The 22,131-nt window shown below is 40.6% G+C and overlaps 1 protein-coding gene across 3 annotated transcripts in view; it reads right to left on the bottom strand.

Annotated features, from left to right (window-relative positions):
- The window catches only part of ELAVL4 (ELAV like RNA binding protein 4), a 62,858-nt gene that overhangs the window by 19,480 nt on the left and 21,247 nt on the right, over positions 1 to 22,131 (bottom strand). For all 3 annotated transcript variants that reach the window (XM_041483113.1, XM_041483114.1, XM_041483115.1), the window contains exon 2: positions 21,545 to 21,785. In XM_041483113.1, coding sequence (XP_041339047.1) covers positions 21,545 to 21,785 — 241 coding nt within the window. The remainder of the gene's footprint in view (positions 1 to 21,544; positions 21,786 to 22,131) is intronic.

Raw genomic sequence — 22,131 nt, 5'->3', positions numbered from 1 at the left:
GGGCTGGGAGAAACCGCTCCACATGGATCTCTTCCCAATTCCCAAGCAGCAGCTTTGCAGCACCAATTCTATTAATGCAACGTGACAGACAGCCGCTTCCAGATCCCTTCCTTCCAGCATCCTACTGAACTTATTTTGTATGTTTGGAAAACACAGTTTTTTTGGGTTTTATTTAAGGCACATGAACTCAAACACGCACAGATAATTACATTTCGAGAATCACTAAGCCCAAGCAGGCAGGTGAACCATCCTGTCAGGCTCGCTCTCATACACTCTTGTGCATATCTGGAGCACAGCAAGCCAAAAAACCACCTGCCCCATGGCATTGATGTGCAGGGGATCAAAATGCTCCTGCTCACAGGCAGTGAGAAAGGAAACGTGTGAAAATCCCTCCCCAGGAGAGGAGCAGCATTTGTGGAGATTTCTAGCCACGGCAGCAGCAAGCAGCGACGCAGCTCCTGCTCACCAGGAGGAAGGGGAGGTTGGGAAGGCAGCTGCACACCAAGTGCCTTGATGTCCCCTGGAGGCACAGATCCTGCCTCCCAGCACAAAGCTTTGTTTCTTTGTCTCCTCGACTACAAAAAAGCATCTGTGTGTTTCTCAAAGTCAGACGCCACCAAAAATACAGCGTTTGCTGTAACACAAATACAGGGAGCGCTTCTGTCTTACGAAATCAGATCAAAGCCCTAAAAGCTGCTAACTATGCAATGGAAGACTTTAAAAATCCATGGAAACACTGCAGTTCATGCCTGAAATGCCCACATGCAGGCGAAGGAGAAGAAATGGCTGTTTTAACATACAATACAGCCAGGGAGCAACTCCATCCCATCAATTTAACTTCAGAAAAAAGTATAAAAACATACTCGGTCTTCCTGGAGAGCTGAACTAATCTCAGCAAAAATATTCTTACCCAAGTTACATGACATTAACCAAGAATGACCTGAAGTGTGGCTGAGCATAAAGCCTGGAGCAAAAATACTGTAAAGATACTTTCCCTACCATGCCTTCTTCTGCTTGCCTACCTGAGGTATTTTATATAGCCCCAATCCCTGTGCCTCTGAACATATAAAATCTTTGATACATTTAATCCTAAACAATCCTAGGGAGAGGAAAGCCATTCCCTAGGAAACAAACATCTTTTTATGGGGGGAAGGAGACTCGAGGATCAGAGCTTGGATAACCTGTGTTTGTATGCTTTCCCTGTTAATCATCTCTGGACTTCAGAGGTACATGGAGAGCAGGAGCAGCTCATGTGAGACTGGGATTTATGGCCGATGTCTGATCCTCAGCTTCCACCTCCAGCCACTGCTACTCTCAAGGCACATGGACTGACCAACCTCTACAATGTATACACTGCTTTTCAACAAGCTCCCATAGAGACATTCTCATTTCTGTAAGTACTTACACAAGAGACCTTGGACTGCAAACCCACAGACTACACTAGTAGTAGGAAAGGGAAATAAATGGCAATACAAGAAAATAATGAGATCACAATTACACAACATTTTTTTGAGTCCTCCAGTAACATTCAAGTTATTTAGGTACCATCATCTCTCATTCTCACTACCAAGTGGCAATGGATAAATAAATTTTCTCCAAGGTGAAGGATAACAAAGACCAAAACGAATAAAGTTGGTCTTGTCTGCAAGCAGGACTGCAGAACCTGGCTTAATGAAAACTATTACGCTGTCATACCATTTTCCTTTCAAATAACAGGTCTGCAGAAACACAGTTTCCTCTTGTTAGTGTATATACTCCTGGACATAAGAAATGTATGAAATTTGTAATAGGATTGCAGGCCTGTTGCTCAGAAGCATTTGGTTATGAATTCATATCCCACTGATTGCTATATTAGCTGTACTGTACTCTCACAAAAAAGGGTGAATGCTCAGAATTTTGAGCACTGAATTTCTGTTAATTCAATGAGTATCCCTTTTATGTTAAAAACTCTCAAACTCCACACCCTTCACAGCCCATTGAAAGCTTGGTGCAGTTGTTTCCATCAGCAAATTCTTTCTGCTGCATCCTGGCATAGACCTCACTGTACCAGTGAAATGGAAGGGAAAAAAACCTTCCCATTAAGAGCTTTCCACTTCAGGGGTGTATTTGATTTGGTTGTTTTGTATTTTCCACGATCTCACCTAAATATTATCATGTGTTTGAAAATTGACACAAATGCCCCAGTCTCAAAAAATTGAAAATAAAAACTCAGATTAGTTTTTTGTCTGTGAAAAGCTTTATGATGACTGTGGCAAACATCATAAAGTTTTACTGTGCTAAACATTCACAGTTTAGAAGCAAAAAAAATTTATATGTGCAGCTAAACATGAGTTTCAAATTCCTCTCAAGAGCAATGTACCTTCAGTCAGAAAAAAACAGACTCCAGATATGAAAGAGCTAAAAACTGTTACAGGTGAAGAAAGGAAAGGATTTCTTCCAAAATACAGTAAACAGTATGAACTTCCTTATTTTCTTCATCATGTGCTCTTCCTGCATGTGCTCAAAAAGGGTAACACTTCTTTGGACACAATCTGGCAGCACAAAGCAAGCAGCTGGACCTCTCAGTGGGATCCCACACAGACACTGTAGTTCATTCCCATGCTACACTTCCCAGGAACAGCACCGTAAATAGTAAATATTTTCTGTGATTTGGAATCCAATAGTTCATCACATGCTGTGATTCAGTAGGTCAGGCAAGAGATATTTCTAGATGATCCTAAAAACACCTTGTTATCTTGCTATTCCCACTGCTCTTTCCGAATGTTTTCTCTAGCAGCAGAACATGCAGAGTGGACCTCCCAGAATCTGGTAAGGAATAGGTCTAAAAATGAGCAGTAACAGGATTAGAACTTATCAAGGACTTGACAGTCTTAAAAAAAAAAAAAACCAAAACAGGCAAAGCCAAACCCAAACTGAAATTTACATGTTTTGCATTTGAAAAAGTTCAATTTCAGAGCTGAAAATTACACTTAAAACAAGTCATGAGAAAGAAGAAAAAAAAAAAATCAATTCACTCTGTATAATTTTTATCCATACATCCAAAAACCTGCAACTGTGAAAACGGCAGTGTCAAAGACCTGCACCTTCCTTTATTTCCTCTGTAAGCCAGTCTACATTGGCCAATTCCACATTTATATTAAGGGTTAAAGGGAAAACACATAGAAAAACCCCTTGGAGTTAGAAATGTCATAGAAAACCAATTTAAAAAAAAGGCATAAAACCACTCTGGCTAGTAAAGACTGGAATAAAAAAATAATTTTTTTTTTTTTAGGTTACAGAAAAAAAGATTCCTTAACACACTTATCCTGACTCACCAGGAGATAGTAACAGTACAGAGACAAGAGGCATTATGTACACCTGAAGAAGTATGTGAAGATATATCCAGGTGACTGTTAAACAGGAGCTCCTAAAGTTATGTATGTTTAAATGAAATTACTGGATTACTTGCAGAGAACAGACTCCAAAAAAAAAGGGGCTAATGGCTCTCTTTTGTGATCAACAAATTCGAGGAGCCTGGAGAAAAAGTGCTTGCACTGGAATTCAAAGAGGGAGGATTGGACAGCCCAAGTACTTACAGGTCCAGCAGTCTAATGGTGAGCAAGGCAAAAATTACAGAATATTCAATACTGGACTTTTATTATTAAAGAATTAGTGAGGGGTAATAAAATCAATGTCAATCAAATTAAGTCTATGGAAAATAGATTCTGTCAAACTGAACTGACAACCTTCTTGATGAGATTACAAGTTTGACCTATAAATTTTAAGAATGCCATTAAATCAACATTGATATACTTGATCTTCTCTACAGGACTTGATTTGGTACTGCTTATTAATTGACTAAAACAAAATTAACAGGGCACACATTAAATGGATTAAAGAAGCCAACAGATCTCTTACTGGGAATTGTGAACAGGAAATCACGAGAAAGATGCTTTCCTACAGGTCTATCTCAGGAAACAGATCTTGGCCCTAAATTGTTTATTTCCACCAGTAAGTGGAAAAAAACCAAACTCCTTGCTTGAGAAAATTGACTGTAGAAAGACAGGAGGAGGAGAGGATAAGCACAAAGAGGACAGAGGGAAAGCACAAAGCAATTTAAGTTCCACAATAAACCACAAATACACATTTGCACAGCACAAAGATTACATCCTGACAAACCAAATTAACCGCGCCATGCTTTAGGAATGCTGAAACGAAAGACTGACACAGGCTACATCAAGCTTGCAACATTGACACGAGTTAAAACTATTCTTGCCATACAAGTCACAGAATCAGAAATGGAAAGAAAAATTGCTGCTTCTGATCTGCCTGCTTTTTGCTGAGTCCTGGTGCATGTGCTCCAAGGAAGACACTGATGCCTTGGTAATGGGGCCCTGAGAATTGACAACAGCACAGGACCTCCTTCAATTGAGATAAGGGGGTCAATCTGCCTACCCGATCAAAAGGGTTGTGACAGTAATTTGAATGAAGCTGAATCTGAACACTACTACATTAGTATTCACCTAATACTAAGTACAAATTATTTTTCTTCTTACTAATGTCTGCCCATGGAGTTATGTATCCCAAATCCCACTGCATGGCAAGTGAAACCAGACTAGAAACAACACAGCAAATGCTGTTTTCCTGTGGAAGCCATTTGCTCTGTGTTTTTGACAGTGAAGAAGGTAACATGAATTTAAGTACCTACCAACCGTTTTGTCAGTTCTACCACCGGAAATTCTGAAGGCTTGATTTTTTTCTGAAAGCTATGCTCTAGCTCAAGCAGAAATTAATCCAGGGAACATTTTGGCAGGATGTGTTAAGTGCTCTATAATCTCTTCTACTCTGAAGCTCTACAAATACATAGTTCCTGCTGGTTTTATGAAGAACAATCATTGCCACAAGCAAAGCAGAAGCAAACTACTTTCTCAAAGTCTATTGCAGGAAACTATTCTAAGAGCAACTTAGAGATGAGTACAACTTTTAATTGCCCATCTGTGACCAGGTAAGTTAAAGAAATGGTTAGAAACATCCTTTTTATTTGGAAATAAATTACTGTGGAATGTAACACATTAAAGAACTATGGTCCCCACTATAAGCAGTCACTCACGAGAACAAGCACAGAATGGGACAGCAGCGATCTGAACTGCCTCAAATTGTGGTTTTGTTGTCCCCTGCCCAAATGTAAAAGCTAATTAAAGCTGCCCTCCTGACAGCCGTACCGCGAGCGCCGACACAATCCCTCCCTTCGGAAGTAGGGCACGTCTGACAGCTCATCTCGCATCAGCCAGGCGGGAGCCGTCAGACAGGAACAGCCTTCAGTCACTGCCTTTGGGACCAAAAGATAAATAATGCTCACCATGAATTCGCCACATATCCATTTTTGCCTGTTCAAACCTCGGTGAAATTTAGGGAAGAAACTGGTCACGGGGTGAGCTTCTCTCTGTCACAAAAGCTCAGTGCAACTCACTGTCCACCTGTGGCTCTTCCAATCAAACCTGCATATAACTCTACCACTTTTCCCAGTGTTTCTCAAGATTGAGATGTTTGTAATAAATAGAACCTATGTATGGATGGCAGGGAGATTGCTTTCTGTCTTTTAAGGAAGAGTAACCAAAGAGAATTCTGACATTCAAGGCAGACCCTGCTCCAGTAGGCAGGTCCGTTTCAGAACGCCACCCTGTGAGCCTTCAAACCAATTCAGAAGTCTTTTAAACACGCTCGTGGGATGAAAAGGAATGACTGCAGCTCATATGCAAGCTTTATGAAGTAGAGGATTTTGGAGAAGGTTGCATAAATATCCTTGAGATGATACATTCATAATGTACAAAGAGGGTCAAGTGAAATGACTTGCATTTTTTTTTCTTGTTGTTGTTTCCACAACAGTCACCAACAAACAGAGCTGTTCACCTTAAAAAGGAGGTAAGCTATAGAGAGAAAATTCAGATCAAGGGAAAATGAGATCTGATCATGAGACCAATTCAAAATCTGCACCTTGTCTGACACTTTTTTATACCAGTGATGTCGGTCTCATTCATCCTCCACCTCTTTACCAAGGAGAATCACCTGCTGTCACCCCAGCAACGCACACTGCAGTCTCAGGAGAACCAGACCAGAAGGGAAGCATCTTCTGCACACAGTGCTCCTAGGACCAAACAATTAAGCTAAGGCTGTCACTGTCACAATTCACTGCAGCCCATCTATGAAGGGTAACTTGTTCTGTGCTTCGTGCAGCTCTATCACAGCACGCATTTAGTCTATAGCTTATTTACAATACAGACTCCTTATGTTTGTACAAACTAGGATTCATTCAATACACGTTGTCCACTAACAGCAAGAAAACATTCTCCCCCTATTAACTCTCACTTTTGCAAGAATTTATGGAAAACGCACAATCTTTCTCAAAGAAAAAAACAGACAAGCATGAGTGATAAATCACTTGTTTTTTATAGGAAGGTGTCTGGATACAAGCTTTGTTTTGGAACCTTCCATCAAATTACTATATTTGAATTATCCTTAGCTCTTTTGAGAAGATTCCACCCCTATACATTAGGAAAGGTCAGCTGTATTTAAATGCAATCCAATCTAGAGCCCCAGATATGCTGTGATGCTACAGTGCACCTACAATTAAGAAGCATGATTTGTCCTTGCTTAAAAACAGCCTCAAGCATTATCTGAGTTCAGTAGATCCTTAAAATGCTACTGGAGAGCATAGCTGTGTTGTAGACGAACAGTGAAATGCACTTGTAACAGATCCCCTCCTAAGCAACACACCTATGTTTGACAAAAAAATAAAGTAAAGCTAACCCCAAACCTCTGGGAAAAATCCTCTATGTTCCACAGCTAGAGCTCCTGCAAAGGCTACACAATGACACAAAGATCCTCAGATGGGACAAGACCCCTCAAGCAAACTCTCCTCCTAAGGCAGAGCCCTGACACCCAAACAGCAATGGCCCTCCCCATCAGGTATCAGCACAGGGAAAATTTCTATCACTGCCTTAATGCCAGAGAGACTCAGCCAAAAGCTCATTCATGCAGGAGTGAGGCCTTTTTCGGGGAGCTCGAGGGGAGACATGAGTTGCACAATGAGGTCCCACGGGAACCCTGTGCACACAGGATTTAATAAACTCCAGCCCAAGTGGAAGGGGCTCCTTGCACCAGGCCTTCCCCAAAAGAGACACTGCTACATGATTAAAACATCCCCCAAAGGAAGCCCGTGCAAACAGTGTGCTACATCCCACGTAAAACTCTCCCTCAGGGAGAGGATAAGAGAGGGAAAATGAACCAGACATACAGACACCACTCACTCAATTTTAATATCTGAATGGGAAGTGCCAGATACCATGACAACAAGCCTAGAAAAATAAAAGGGGAATAAAAAGAAGCGTTGCCCAAAATGTGAAACAAATCCTATAAACGTAGCTAAAGCAAATTATTAGTGCTGGTGAGGTAACTGCAAGCCATGGACCTTCACATGTCACTGGAAGGGAACGACAAGGACCTGGACACAGTGACCTCAAAATCACAGCAAGACTCCCCAAACCCATCTGCAAGCTACCTACAACAGAAAGAAGTATCATTCACCCAGCACCTTGACGTAGAAAGCTTGATTTTGCCAGGCAGTGCCAGAGGACATCACATGAGTTTTGTCCTCTTCTGTAGTTCTGACAAATCTCTCAATGCAAGATGGTGTAATTTAATGTCTTGATTTTCAGAGATGCTGAAGCAGTAGCAGTTCTTGTCTAAATCAAATACCAATTGACAGTAACTGCCATTTATCAAAATTAGATACAGTAATAATTTTCACTTTGGAATGGCCCCATATATCCAACTCCCAACACAGAACAAGATGGAGCACACTTTGACAGCCTGGGGCTGCCCAGTGCCACCAGATCCTTGAAAAAATCCTACCTCTGCAGAAACTTCAAGAGGACTTCCAAAACCATGCAACTACTCCATTTAATACTTGACCACACCAGCAAGGTGAGACACACCTGCTCTTGAAAATCGTGCCTTACAGTGTCCTAAAGGCTTCTATCATTTCAGATGTTCTGCATATCACCTGAAACAAGGCTTTGCTCTTACCTGCAGACTACAGAGTCCAACCAAGTCAGCTGTGCCACTGCTGTGCTTGAGGACATGGACTAATCTGCCTGCTAAGTTTAAGTGGCACTTTGAGACAGATGCTGCTGACTTGGCTGGAGTCTTCTGCAGTTCCCACTACCATAGCATGGAAGCATTTTACCTCTAAAACACATCTTTCGTCACAAACACCATTGAGGAAAGCACTTTTGTTCCTGTTATAGAGAAGAAAAACTGAAAGGCATCACAATTTCCAAGGTGAACTTGGACAGAGTAACACAGCCACTAAAACAGGGAGCTAAAACTGCAGCTCCCCCCCGCTAAGATTGGATACCTTATCATTGGCCCATTGAGAGTTGTGCTGGGCTAGAGATATCTTGTAAACAACACACACATTTTGTGTTCTGTAGAATATATTATCCTCCTTTTTCTTTTTTGTTTGCTTGCTTTTATCAAGTTTCTTTAAATGCAAAACTGGATTTTCAGCATGGGTGTGTTCATACTACTGCATGCAACTGATTAAATAGGTTTTGAAAAGCTACTGCTCCTGACATACACAAGACAAGTGAGTTCCATTTCTGAACAAATATTTGGATTTTGCTCCCCTCAGTTGACATCTCTTGCTTCCCCTTCTTTTCATCTTCTCCTCCCCCTTCCTTCAAGGAGCACACAGCTTCTGAATTAGTAGCTGTTCCGAGAAGAGCAAGGCTGCACTCCTCCCTGCTTTGTCCCAGAACAGAACAGGGACTGTACTATAAAAATCCAGTGTTCTGGGGACAGGCATGAATGGACAAGAAACAGCCATGACTTGTCTATCCTGAACAGTAAATTCAATGCTGAAGAGACAACTTAAACACAAAAATGCAGACATTGGAAACAAGCAGGCTAAGTGAAAACAAGATTCAGTGAGAAAAAGTGAAAACAAATAGAACCAGATAAAAACCCCCTGAAAGATGCAGTAGCACATAAAAATGGTTATCAGCAGTATGGAAAAAGAATCTGCAAAAGGAATTAAAGAAGTCACTGCATCATACCAAGCATGCATTAGGCTGTAAGAAGCAGTTCTCATCCCAAACAGGGGATGTCACACTGAGGAAAAAGCACACAGCATCACCACACTAGCAGTACAGAAAGAATGGTAAAGGACCACACAACTCCAACCAGGAATGTATGTACCAGAGAAAAGGAAGGCAATGAACTGAAGGCAAATTTCTGCAGTCACGATGTTTTAAAAATAAGACCTAAGGCTCAAGAGTAACTTAAGATACAAGCTTAGAAGTGTTCAGTGTTAAAACACTGAAGTACGGTATCTTTTGATGAAATTTTACCAAAGTGAGATACAGAAGCCTATAGATATTTCAAATGCGTAAAGACTATGACTGAACATGAAATATTAGAAGTGTGCTGCTTTTAATATTGTTACTCAAAAAAATATGAAATTACAAGAGGGTAGAAAGAATCATTGTCTGGAACCAAAGAGAAAAGGCACTCCAAGAGCATGACCCAGCAGGTCACAGAAGAGGCACACGCTTCATTACAGCAGATGTATCATCCCTCCTGCATATCATCCCAAATGCTGGCACTTCTGAAATTCAGATGAAAGTAGAATGCAACTAAAAATTTAATACTGAACAATGGACCAGAAGCTGAAGGCAAACCAAAAGAAACAGTGATTATTCACTGGTCAGGCTTCAACCAAAGGCACAGTAAGTTCAGAGTACAGTGAGTCCATACCATACCACATGCACAGTTTTGGTGCAAATGTACCAAACTTGTATGAAAAAGGGCAATGCCAAACACCCAGAGTCAAAGCTTACAAGAAGCTCCACTAGAAAATGATGGCAGTGAGTGGTAGAAGAAAGGCAAAAGGACAGAACCAGGACAGACCCTGCACACAGACCAAGGTTCCTACTTTCATGAAGGGTAAGAGAACCACAGAGTGAAAAGAGTCCTGGTTGAACAAAAATCTTCATTCATAGGCTAGAGATTTTTATTAAAAAGGCCAAAAACATACTCTGTCAATAAGAAGGAAGCAAGCAGAGAACATGGGGAAGACACAGCCAAGATCTGAAAAAGCCAGTGCATCAGCAAACTTGGAATAATTTCATGTAGAAATGGTGGCAGTAATGCTTCCAGTCTAAAGGAAATGGCAGAGGAACATAGAACTGGAGAAAAACAAGAGTATGTTTTGCAAAACAAGCATATTAAGTAGGACATAATATTATACTGCATCATCAATATCTGAAACCTGTTTGACTGCAAACTCAAAGCCCTGGTAATTTTGTCATTAAATGATTTAATTCAGCAACATTTAAGGTTTTGTACCTCAGCCCCTGTCAAACAGCAAAAAACAAAAGCCACAACAATACTAACAAATTTCACAGTAATTCAGAACAATGACTCTCAATACCTGTTCTGTCTCATCAACAGCCTACTAATTAAACTCTGAGCTCTACTAACCACTTTTTCCAATGCACAGAGGAAAGTAATTTATTACAGACTGAAATACAAAATTTAATATTAACAACACAACCCGTGACTGCAGCATTTTTAATCTGATCAGCAGAAACATAAATAAAAGCTGCAACCTGACAGCTCAGAAGGTTAATCTGTAATAGTTAGATTTACGTAGATGACTTTACACAGCATCTGGAAAGATGCTGAGAAAGGTAAAGCTACTTCATCATATTCCAAAACATGCTACCTATAAAAATTTTGTAATGCACTGATATATAGACTGCAGAGAGCCTCACCATGAATTTGTTTCAGCCTTTAAGACAGCTTCCAAGAATCTTAAAGCAGGAGCAGGAATTTAAGTAGGGTTTCAAATGTTTGTAACATTCCTTTTAGGTACCTGCAGGTAACAGAAGTAATGAAAACTACTTCAAGGAGAAAATATTATGACTTTGTGTGCACATACTACTTAGTTCTATCACAACCTTGGTAATTTTTTGAGAAGAATATCAGCATGAGTATGCTCCTCAGTAAATTTTCTCCAGCATAAAAATTCTGTTCTTTTCAAAGTGGCAGATTTCTGCCATTGTTGGCTTACCACCACAAAAAACAGTGCAATTTCTGTGATACAGAACTCTTATAAAAGGTTTTTCACAATATTACACAGCTAAGTGGTCAATAAACCCGTTCCTTTTGTTTCCAGTTTGGCAAAATACCTAACCTGGAGCAAGCGAGGACCACAATACTACCAACAACCAAAATGAAGGCACCAGAGCAGCTATTCCAATGCAGCAGAAAGCATAAGGGAAAAATATGTTACCAGTCAAGCTCCCAAGCTGTTCATGTTTGGGGCTGGGATTTTGGTTTTACTTTTTTTTTTTGGATAACACAAAGCGGCTTCCAGAGCAGGAAAATGTTTAAAGAAACAGAGAACTGGGCAAAGACATGCACTGGTAAATAGAAATGACACAGATACAGCAAGTAGGAGAACAGAGGAGTCTAAAAAAGGAACTGCTGGAGAATACTTCTTGTTACATGTCCTATCTTCTCATGCCCTACCTACCATCCTCACAGCCAGGAAAGTCAATACACCCCCTCCATCCAGCTAACAGCTTCCCAGGGAAGAAGGAGACAGCCTCATTTCTTGGGTCCTAGAATTCTGCAGCAAGAGGAAGGAAGCCTGTTGATACCTAACTTAAGGTGCTTCCAAATGTGTGTGAGCACAATTATCTGAACAGGGCAGCAGGGAGATTAGAGCCTGTACTGCAGGAACAGCAGTCCCTCTAGTACAGGAACAATTAATCACGCTGGCAATGCTGCCATTTGTTTGCTTGCAGGTGAGTATGACGCAGCTTTTTGTCCATCTGCTTTTGCAATACCCCTTGAAAACCATCTAACTGGGAAAAAAAAAAGGCAGTTTAGGCACTTGTGAATAAAAGTAATAAGTGTTCAGTTTTTTTCCCCGCCTCAAGCTGATATATTCCACTGATTAAACAGATGCTGAGAGTCGTAAGAACAGCAGTACTGTGTCAAAGCAGAGGTCTGCCTGCTCCAATATCCTGCCTCCAGCAGCACCTGCAAGTCAGTTACTTGCACTCAAATTCCTACCAGGGGCAAGCAGCAACATCTGCAAAGTCAGTGATGGATCCTGCTCAGGAATCCAACAACATGCAGCAGTGAGTCAGCCAAAGCAGTGCCAGTGAGCAAAGCCAAATAAATGAACTGGCCATGATGCTTTCTTTCCCTCTTCTCTTTTCAGAGAACGAGAATTTGACAAGAATGAGAGTGGAGAGTGACCACGAGATTGTGAACTCACAGAAATGGGAAACATGGTACCTGGGCAAAACCTTTCTTAATAGATGTGGAGAGATTCAGAAGAGCCCAAACAAAACTCAGGCTGCATCACAGTTTGACAAGTCAGAGGCTGCAGTACCCTATCAATGACTATTCCAGGAATGAAGCACAGGACATGAGAATGCTGATGCAATCCAGAGATTTGTTGGCAAAGACTGTGCATCAGAGCAACTTCCAATAGCCCAGATTCCCGAGATGGTTATCTGTGCTGACTCTAAGCACAGGACTGCCAGTGAGCTGCACACAAAGACTGCTGGACTCCCAGTTCAGGCAGCAAGAGAAGCCATGCTTTAAGCAAGAGAAAAGAGGTGGTGAGTAGTATTAAGGGTGTAGAAAACACCCTCTTGATATATCCTTACGTTTAACAGCGAAATTAGAAGAAGTTTTAACTGTAAGTCAGTTTAAAATGGTGGCCTAAGTTTCCAAGCAGTGAGATTGAACTTCTGAAGTGTTCTGGAAGCAAAGGAGGAAAAAAAGGATTTAAGGTCAGGGAAGACCTCCATGCAGTAAATATCCCAAAAGGAACTTTGCCCTTGACAAACTGCATCCCATTTGACAAACAGATAGAAAAGAGGTTGGCTTGATCATGTAAATGGGTCTTTCCTCAAGTCACAGTGAGTGTAACTCCAAAAGCAAAAACCTGAAGGATGTATTCTGAGGGGATGGAAACTGAATGATCACTTCCATCAGTTTAGTGACTGCACATCAACTGAGGTAGCAGAAAACAGGAGAGGCAGGAATGCTGAGGCCATTCACACTCCTGGAAGCAGCAGATCCCAATACTGGTCTGAAGGTCTCACACTGACCATTCCCAGAAGCCAAGGTGAAGATCACCTTGGCAGAACTCTTTTGGCTGAAGAGAAAACAAACAGCTTGCTAGGGGGAAGTCAACTGATGATGGATCAGCTCTGCAAGACAGAAGGGACAAGGACTCCCTGGCTCACTGATTCAGAGAATGAGCTACTGCAGGCAGGTCAAGTAACCCCAGTCACGAGTTTACTGAACACCTTCTGAAAGTCAAGAAGAAACTCCAAATGCACTGTTGGTGAAAATTAGCCTTGTGAAAAGAGAGAGCAGGAGGCAGATCACTTTCCAAAGCATTTGGACTGGTTTCACACAGGTCACTTCTCTTCCTGGACAAGCTGTGTAGCAAAAGCACAGGGGAACCAGGCAGAGGTGACAGCCGCAGTACAGCTGTGCTGCTCATAAGTGTGGCTGGAGGGCAGAACTCCTTGAGCACCAGAGAATGGAGAAATGCTGGGAAAGTCAGCCTTGGAGCCCTGACAGGTACCTGGGTGTGCTGTCTGCTGCTGCCCCACAGGACCCTGCCTCAGCTGGAAGGGAGTGCCTTGCTAGTGGCTCACAGTTTCCCAGAGCTTTCCTGGCACTCACATTCCTTTCCTCCCCTTTCTCCTTGGGCTAAAAAGAAAGAAAAGAAAAAGTTATGGAGAGAAGCAGCTGTGCACAAGTGCTGAAGCACAGGGTCTGGGCTTCTTGAGGAGAAGGCAGAATGATCCAAAAAGGAGAGAGAACACTAGAAGTGAAGGGTGGAGTGCCACCAACAGAGGGTTGCACCAGAGCCATTTCACTGCCTGATCCCTGGCAGACAGCTGGTCTTCAACACAGGTGATAGGAGGGATGGAAAAAATGCTCAGAGTAGAAGGTCAGCAGACACACCAGAAAGCCTCACAAGTAACCTTGTATCAGGAGGTCATGAGCTGAAAGCTGTTGGCGTGCTTGTGCTGTTGAGGAAAATCACCCTGGTAATCCTTCCACACTGGGCTTGATGGGAAGGTGATGGTATTTACTCAAACCAAGCAGCAAAAACTGAAGAATACTCTAAATATGCATTAGAGGCATTTAATACACTTCAGAAGCAGCTCAGGATTGAAACCAGAGAAGTTAATTAGAAAGCTCTTCTGCAGCACAAGGGCTGTGCCTGCTTGCTCTCTGCCTATTTGCCCCAACACTCATTTCAATTGCTTTCCTCCAATAATCAAGAAATCAAAATTCTTTTGTTCGCCAGCACAGAGTCTGCACCAGGGGACTGCAGAGAAGTGATAAAGAAAATGATGGATGCTAATTTGACCATTTTCCTCAGCGTTCAGCACAGACATCAAATGACACAAAAAACATTTTAGAGATCCAGCACTGAGACACTCGCTACCATTTCTGTGTCTCCTCCCCCACAGTGCTAAGTTCAGATACTTAATGCAAGTGTTCATTAAAATAATCAATATTTGGGGATTGTCTTGAATCTGCAGCCCTTAAAATAGGATATGCAACATGGAAATTGCGTTTATCTCTGCTCCAGAACAGAATATACTTCAGGAAATAAGCTGTAAAAATAACTAGGCTATGAAATTAAGATCAATTTATCAAAGGTCTTTAATAACATTCAGAGCCATATATTTAGTCCTTTAAAAATAATTCTAGATTTCAAATTTAAAAGACTCTGAAACATGTCTGGTTTTCCATATCTTTTAATATTTCATTCTCTGCATAAAATGAAAAAATAAAACATTGTCTGTATTCTATCTGATGAGCAGAAAGAATTTTTTTCTTTTCAGTTCCAAACTACATTACCTTAGACTTCTGCTTCTCTGGGCACTTGACTTTCAGCTGCACTAACACTGCTCTGACCACTCTTTCCTCACTGCATTTGTCTATGCATCCAACACAAAGAAGTAACTTCCATACAAATCTCCTTTACCTAATAAATACAGTGGTGCCAATGTACAGTCACTTCCTGAAAAACCTAAGGCAATTCACCTAATTTGGTATTATTTTTTCAGACAAAAGAACTCTAGCTGAGTACTTTGCTGTATAAATATTTTTCCTATTTCAGCAAATACTAAGGCTTTTGCTTTCAATGAAGTCAAATGCAAGAACTCCACTGCTTCTTACAGAGACTCTCTATACAGTCAATTTGAGGGGCACTACTAAATATGGCCTTTAAATGCAATCAAGCCAAATACCAGAAATATATATTCAATTTATGGTGAACACCACCGCATGAAAGCATTCTTCCCCCTGTTCTTAAGGACTGTATTAATTCTCCTCCTCTACCAGAGCAATGAAATTGCTGCTAACACTCAGTCCAGGGCAACAAGATCTGTGCCACAAATGATCAGAGATCAGTGACTAGTTACCACTGCTTTACAGAGAATTACTAAAAACCTCTTCCAAGTCAACAAGGGAACAAACTACCTCTACAAGGTATTTTTCTCCTAAACCTGTTATTAGGTGGGCTTATGCTATGAGGCATGAGTGTTTACATACTTTCTAAAGAGTTTATAAGTCTTATCTAACATAATCCTTGCATTCTATAATCCTATCTGTTTAATGCATTTTACGTGGGGAAAACTGCTGGAACCAGTAATATCTCAAAATGGAAGGTACTTCCAAAGCACAATCAGTGAACTGGACATCAAATGCAGAAGTAGTTTATGTTCAGGTTAAACTTTCAGTCAAATCAGGTACCCTAATGCTGGGTTTCACTGTAAGCTATATTAGTCTGCATACAGGTCTTTTTTTTTCTTTCCACAGGACACTTTTGGCACACCATTTTACAAAATTATTAAAGAAAATATAGACGAAACACTGCCAGCCTTTGTAAATGAATTTTTCAGTGAATACATGTTCTATCTGCAGCTTCTAAGCATAAATAGCTGTGAACTATTTCCCTTAAATAAAAATAAATCTTTTCTCTCCTTGACAAAGCAGCACAATTTCACTAATATCTCTGCAATTTCCAGTTTAAGTGTTTCACCTGTAGACTTAACCTGCAATAGTTACCTATTGTCAAAACTGCTTTACCAAAGCTCTGTTCCCTGTAAATAAATTTAGCCATTAGTCCCATTTTTGCTTTGTCTCTTCACATTTTGATGAGATTCCAGAGTCGTCCTTTGACTCCAACCCAGATGGACCCACTGGGACCTCCTGGTTATCTACTCTATCATGCCTCAAAATCTCCAATGAAAACACATAAAACTTGGCTGCTGCAAACACTGGGCCAATACTAGGTGATGTCTGCTTACCAGGGAAAGCTTCAGTGTTTTCCTGCTACTGTACATCTGCCATTAGACCCCAGAAATTCCCTCCTGGAGAACATGACCATTCCTGTCTGCTTCTCTCCTGCCTCCCTGGGCATCACCAGTGCGCATTTAATGGCTTCTGCTCCTGAGGATATACACCTTCTCCATCCCTTGCTTTCCAAATGCAGATGCTGAAATTAAGGTTGCTTAATTAAGCTCCAAACTTCAGCAAACTGCAAACATGCAGCTCTGAACAGCATGTTCTAGATAGAAACACACTAGCTCCCCATCATTTAGTTGATTAAAATCTGGTCTGTTTTTTACAGCAGCAGCTTTTCAATATGGGTTTCTTATTTTACAGGAAAGTTGAAAAATTTTTTTCTAGACGGCACATAAAACCAACTCAGTGTGGACAAACTTCTGGATTGAAGGAGCAGAACAGCCTTCCCAGGTCAACAATTTATTGGTTTCCACAGAAGAATGTGCACTGCACACTACTCATGTGAAAAACACCTTCCTGTACTCTAACAATGCTGCATGATTTCTGATTCTGCCATTTTAGTAGGTTTGGTTCTTGGATCCTATGCTTAAACATCCAAGGACTAAGGAGTGGACAATCCACATCGTCTAAAGACTACAGGTAAAGCAGTCAGTATTTCTTTCTCTCCTTTTCACTCGCTGATATTTAAATTATACTTGCAATGTCATGATGATTTCTGAACTGTAGTTTTAATCTAAACCTACATTAGTACTATTATAAATACCTGAAACCAAAGTGAAAGGCTTCAGTCTTTGTACGTAATCTTAAAAGAATTCCAAATTCAGAAAAGAACCATTAAAAAATCCCAAAAACAACAGTTATATTCTGGATAGAGGAACAATGAAGCTCCTGATTATACATGCAAAGAACATCAAATTGTGCCACACACTAGAATTATGCAAAGCCTGCCATAACTTAAGGGATGCACAGAAATCTTGTATCAATAAATAAATTCTGCTTTGCAGTGTTCCTGGATCATTTGAAGATGTGAAAGATTTGCAAGCCAAAGATTTTTGGATACCAATCATCTGAAGATTCAAAGAGGTAAGTTCCTGGGTAAGGTACAGAGAAACAAAAAAGGGAAAAAAAAAACCTAGCAAATGAATTAAAAAATTAGTAACAAACATCCCCTTCTCCCACACACAAACTATGTCAACAAGGACAACTCAGAGGGCCAGCAGCACTTACAGTGTCTGACGGACAGTACACTGACTGGATCTTTTGTTTGAAAACACAGGACAAAACAAATTAAGCATTTCTTTTCTGAAAATTCCCATGAATTCAAGCCCTCTCCCTGAAGCAATGAAGATATTTGTCACTGGTTTTCTTCAGACAAAATAAGAAATAAAGAGCATCTGCAACACTCTCTAACTTAGCATTTCTGATTAGTGCTGAGCCTCACTCACATCCACCCGAAGCCATAGGTTTCCTCCCTGAAGTCACCTCCTCTCATCTAATGCTGTTCTAAAATGTTTATGCCACTTAGCTGGTTTTTTTTTTTAACCTAAGTTCCTTCTCATTTTTTGAGCGCAGCTGATTAAACCTGAACAACTGGGTTGTTGGACGAAATATGCTGTAGCTATGAAATGGTACAGCAGGGACCAGTTTCACTGTTAATTTAAAATGCTAGAATTAATTAGGTAGTGTAAATGAAGAATTTAATAAGCACACTTTACAACCACAAGTTCTGCTTTTATTAAACACCCCTGCCAAATGAAGGCAACTATCTTCAGTCTGTTTTTCCTTGTCTCATTCCCTTAAAATCTCCGCAGTGGAAAAAAAAACCCAAACCATTTTTGCTATTGCAACCCCTCCCCCATAATTAAAATGTATGCCTGACTTCCATCTCCTCTCTCAAGTCATTAGCATCTTTAAAAAATGCTACTGTATATCCTGCCTGTTCTGAGAAGCTACCAAACAAAACCCAAGTTTACGATTTTGGTTTTGAATACCAAATTAAAGGCTGTCTTAGAAGCTGTCATTCCTATTCAACTCAGCACGGTGTACTACCAAATTAGCATAGTTTTTTAGTAAAGGAATATGCTTGTTTTAACATGTGCCTTTCCAAAGCGAGGGGGCAACTTCATCAACCAATTTTATTAAAAACTCCTACTACTGTTCTAAGACTGCAAAAAGACTTGGAGCAGATGACTATTCCTGTCATTGTTTAACCAAATTTAAAATTAATAAAAGAGTTCAGGTCATGAATTTTATTGGAGAGATCCAGTATGTTTAAAAAGACTTTCTATACCTTTTAACTCCTTGAAAAAACCATTTCAGAAGACTCAACATTATTCCCCCCCAAAAAAACTTTGCATCTCCTTGATAAGTGAAATAGAATCTTTTACATGAGCCAATTCAATGCTACCTAGCTTCAGAAATACATTTGAGATTTTCTACTATGGTTTTGCCAGGATAACTATTTAATCATTATTTGGTTTATGACCTTTTCTATTTTTCTTGAAGCAAGCTCTCTCTACAGCTTTTTATTCTGACTTTTTTTGATTTGCCTGATAATTCAGCCCAGCAAGAAGGAAGCAAACTTACAATATATGAAGACAAACCAGACTTTTAACAGAAAGAACAGCACATTTGTTTAAAGGCATAACAAAACAGAGCATGCTTAGCTCAGATTTATTAAAGCCACAAAATTTTCAACAGAAACAACAAAAAAACCAAAAGCAAGCAAAATCTAAACTATTTCACATCTTCACTGCTTCAGCAATAGCTTAAGAATTCACTGGGTTTTTTTGCAATACAGCTTTCACTGCCAGAAAAAATAGTTCTATTGATTTTTAACAAGGAAAAAGCAAAGAACCCCTGAAAAGCCAGGCATTCCTCTTGCAGCCTGGCATACCTCCACCCCACCCCTCCCAAAAAACCAGTCCAGGGGCCTAATGAAGAACATGCTTACATGATGATCCAGAAAGATGAGCTGGGTATAACCTCAGTGCATTTCCATTTTGTTACTCTACATGTTCTAAGAACCTTAAAAACATGAACTGCTTCTGGCAGAGGACTGCATTTGATTTACTAACTCTGAATTCAATGTGAGGAATGAATATGCATCCTCAAATTCAGTAATGTTGCACAATGCCTTGATAACAGGACTGAAAGCCTTGGCAGATGAAATTCTGTTTTCAAAAACAGCACAGATAATTTGGAGAACAATTTTTTTTTTATTTTGCAAATATGGCTCTTTTGTACTTGTATCACCTCTTAAAACAACATGTAGGGGTGATGTCCTCAAGGCATCTGCACAAGTTTTTTTAAAAGAATGATTCCTTTAAAGTATTTTAGTGATCAAAGATTTATGCACTTTGTATTGAAAGAAAAAGCATAGGCAAAAGAACTACCCAAGAATATGTCAGAAGATGATATACAAAATTTCTCGTATCTTCAAACAGAAAGACAAAAGCCTGGAGATGGAATGAAACAAAGAATACTGTTCCTTGTTGATGAAGTCACAGCTCTCTGTCCAAAGACAACGCATTCCCTATGAAAATAACACTGATCTCTTAAGTCTCGAAAATATATTGTAAGAACATCATAATGAATTTGAGGGATAGAGTAAGTAGTAAAAGCTCATGAAACACAAGATGAAAATTCAAGCTAGGCACCCTAGACTCCTGTAGATGAAGGTTTCACTTCTGCCTGAAATAACTAAACTAACCTGCAGTTAAATTTTTCAGATTATTTTCAGCCTAGAAGAAAAACAAAGGCCTGTAGAAAAAAACCAAAGTAAATAAAAGTCAATTCCATTTTTCAATCTTCTTTTCAGAACACCCGGAGCTGTGGCCAAATCAGAAGATTTATTGCAATAGATACATCATGGTCAATGTGCTAAAGAAAGCTCTGCTGGACTACACTTGTGAGGGAGGACTCAAGCTGCCCTGCAGCTACTGCCATTTGTTATGTGCCTTGTGCTCAACCAGAGCATTGCTGTGTGTCGGGAAGTAAACAAAAAAGAAGCATTGCATGTTGAAAAGCACTAAGCAGATCATGCTAATGCTGCCAATACAATGGCTGCCGGGATGTTATAGAAGCAGGTATGAAGATCTGCATTTTAATTCCTCATCTTCCCATGGTGCCTCTTCCCACAGAGCACACACCCAAGCTGCCAGGAGAGGCTCTGAGGGGAGCTGACTCCTTTTTTGGAGCCCTTTCTCTCCCAAGGCTGCTGCTCTCTGTGCTAAACATAACAGCACTGGTGATGCACTGAACAGCAGTGAAATTTCAGCTGCTCCCACCTACGGTGCGAGTAGACACACAACCTAGAAAACTAACCTATAAAGCAAGCTATAAAAGCTGATTGTTCATCCCATCTTGTGCACCAGTGGATTCCTGGCTGCAGCAGCAGGGATCTGGATTAGGCCAGGTGCATCTGCACCCATCCACACCTCCTCCAGTGACAGTGCAGACCTGTCCTTGCTGAGGCAGCATCTGCCATGGGAGGCTTTTACTCTGAAGGCACCTACCAACGGGTGCTGCTTCATACGAAAAAGGATCCCTTCAAACCAAAATGGTTTTTGGGGACCAGAGTTAATTAACTATTATGCACAGATGTCTGAATGAAATCCAGAGAAGCATGTCTCAACTACAGCCCACTGCTGTTCCAGAACACCATGGTCAATAAGCTATGATGGACATGCAGAACCACCTCACTTCACAGTGTCCTTACACAGGCAGAAATGTAACGAGCGTTTGGTGAAGCTCAAATGGCAGAGTCAGAATTAGGAACCATCAGTTGGCTCAAGCTATTCAGATAAGTCCATGTTAAATGAAAATGGGAATGAACAGGAAAGCAAGGCCACTGTCTAAGCTCTCCTGCAAGAAGCTGCACAGTGTGTTACACACAGGCAGACTGGCAATGTTCAGACTTGTCCCCCAGATCTGTAGAGGCTGAGAGACAAGGGGCTTCTCAGCTGCTCTAGATCCAGTGTGCAGCACTGAAAAGGAAAGGCTTGCCCCTGAAGTTAAGCACTGCATCTGCTGCGTTCCCTGTGTTAGCACTTGCAATACAAAAGCACCAAGGCTCTGCTGACCCCAAACACGAGGTGAGCCTTAGCAGGCAAAACCCACAACGCGAAGCGCTTACCTGTGATTTTGTCTCTCACGAGCTTGCAGGATTCGATTTCACCAATGCTCCCGAAGAGACTCCTGAACTCCTCCTGGGTCATGTTCTGGGGTAAATAGTTGACTATGAGGTTGGTTTTGCTGTCATCTGTAGCAGCCCCTGTCTGCATGGGGGAAGGGCAGTTTCTACTGTTGCTGGAGGGTCCATTGGTTGTATTGGAAGTAGGGCCATTCGACACCTGAGGCTCCATGGTGCTAATTATCTATAGCAAAATAAGAGAAAAGGGAAAAAAACCACCCTTAAGTTTCATAGATACAATAGCTATTTTTAAAGATACTCACAAACGAATGAGTAGGTAGCATTCATGGCCAATTTAGATACTTCAACAAAAAAACCCGGCTTGATTCCTCTGTTATTGTTGCAAAGTAGGTCATGCTAGTCTTTGGCTGTGAGCATATACTAAGATGCAGTTAAAAAAAACCTTTTTTTGTTAATGCGAAGCTGATTTCTGCTTTCATCACGCAGCCATTTTCACAAATGTAAATTTAAACCACATAAATTTAATTATAATTTAAGGTAATAATCATAATTAAAATTATAGTTCCATT

The sequence above is a fragment of the Pyrgilauda ruficollis genome, unplaced genomic scaffold (assembly GCF_017590135.1).
Source record: "Pyrgilauda ruficollis isolate IOZ18807 unplaced genomic scaffold, ASM1759013v1 scaffold6, whole genome shotgun sequence".
NCBI classification, from domain to species: domain Eukaryota; kingdom Metazoa; phylum Chordata; class Aves; order Passeriformes; family Passeridae; genus Pyrgilauda; species Pyrgilauda ruficollis.
This window is presented reverse-complemented; position numbering and strand designations above follow the sequence as displayed.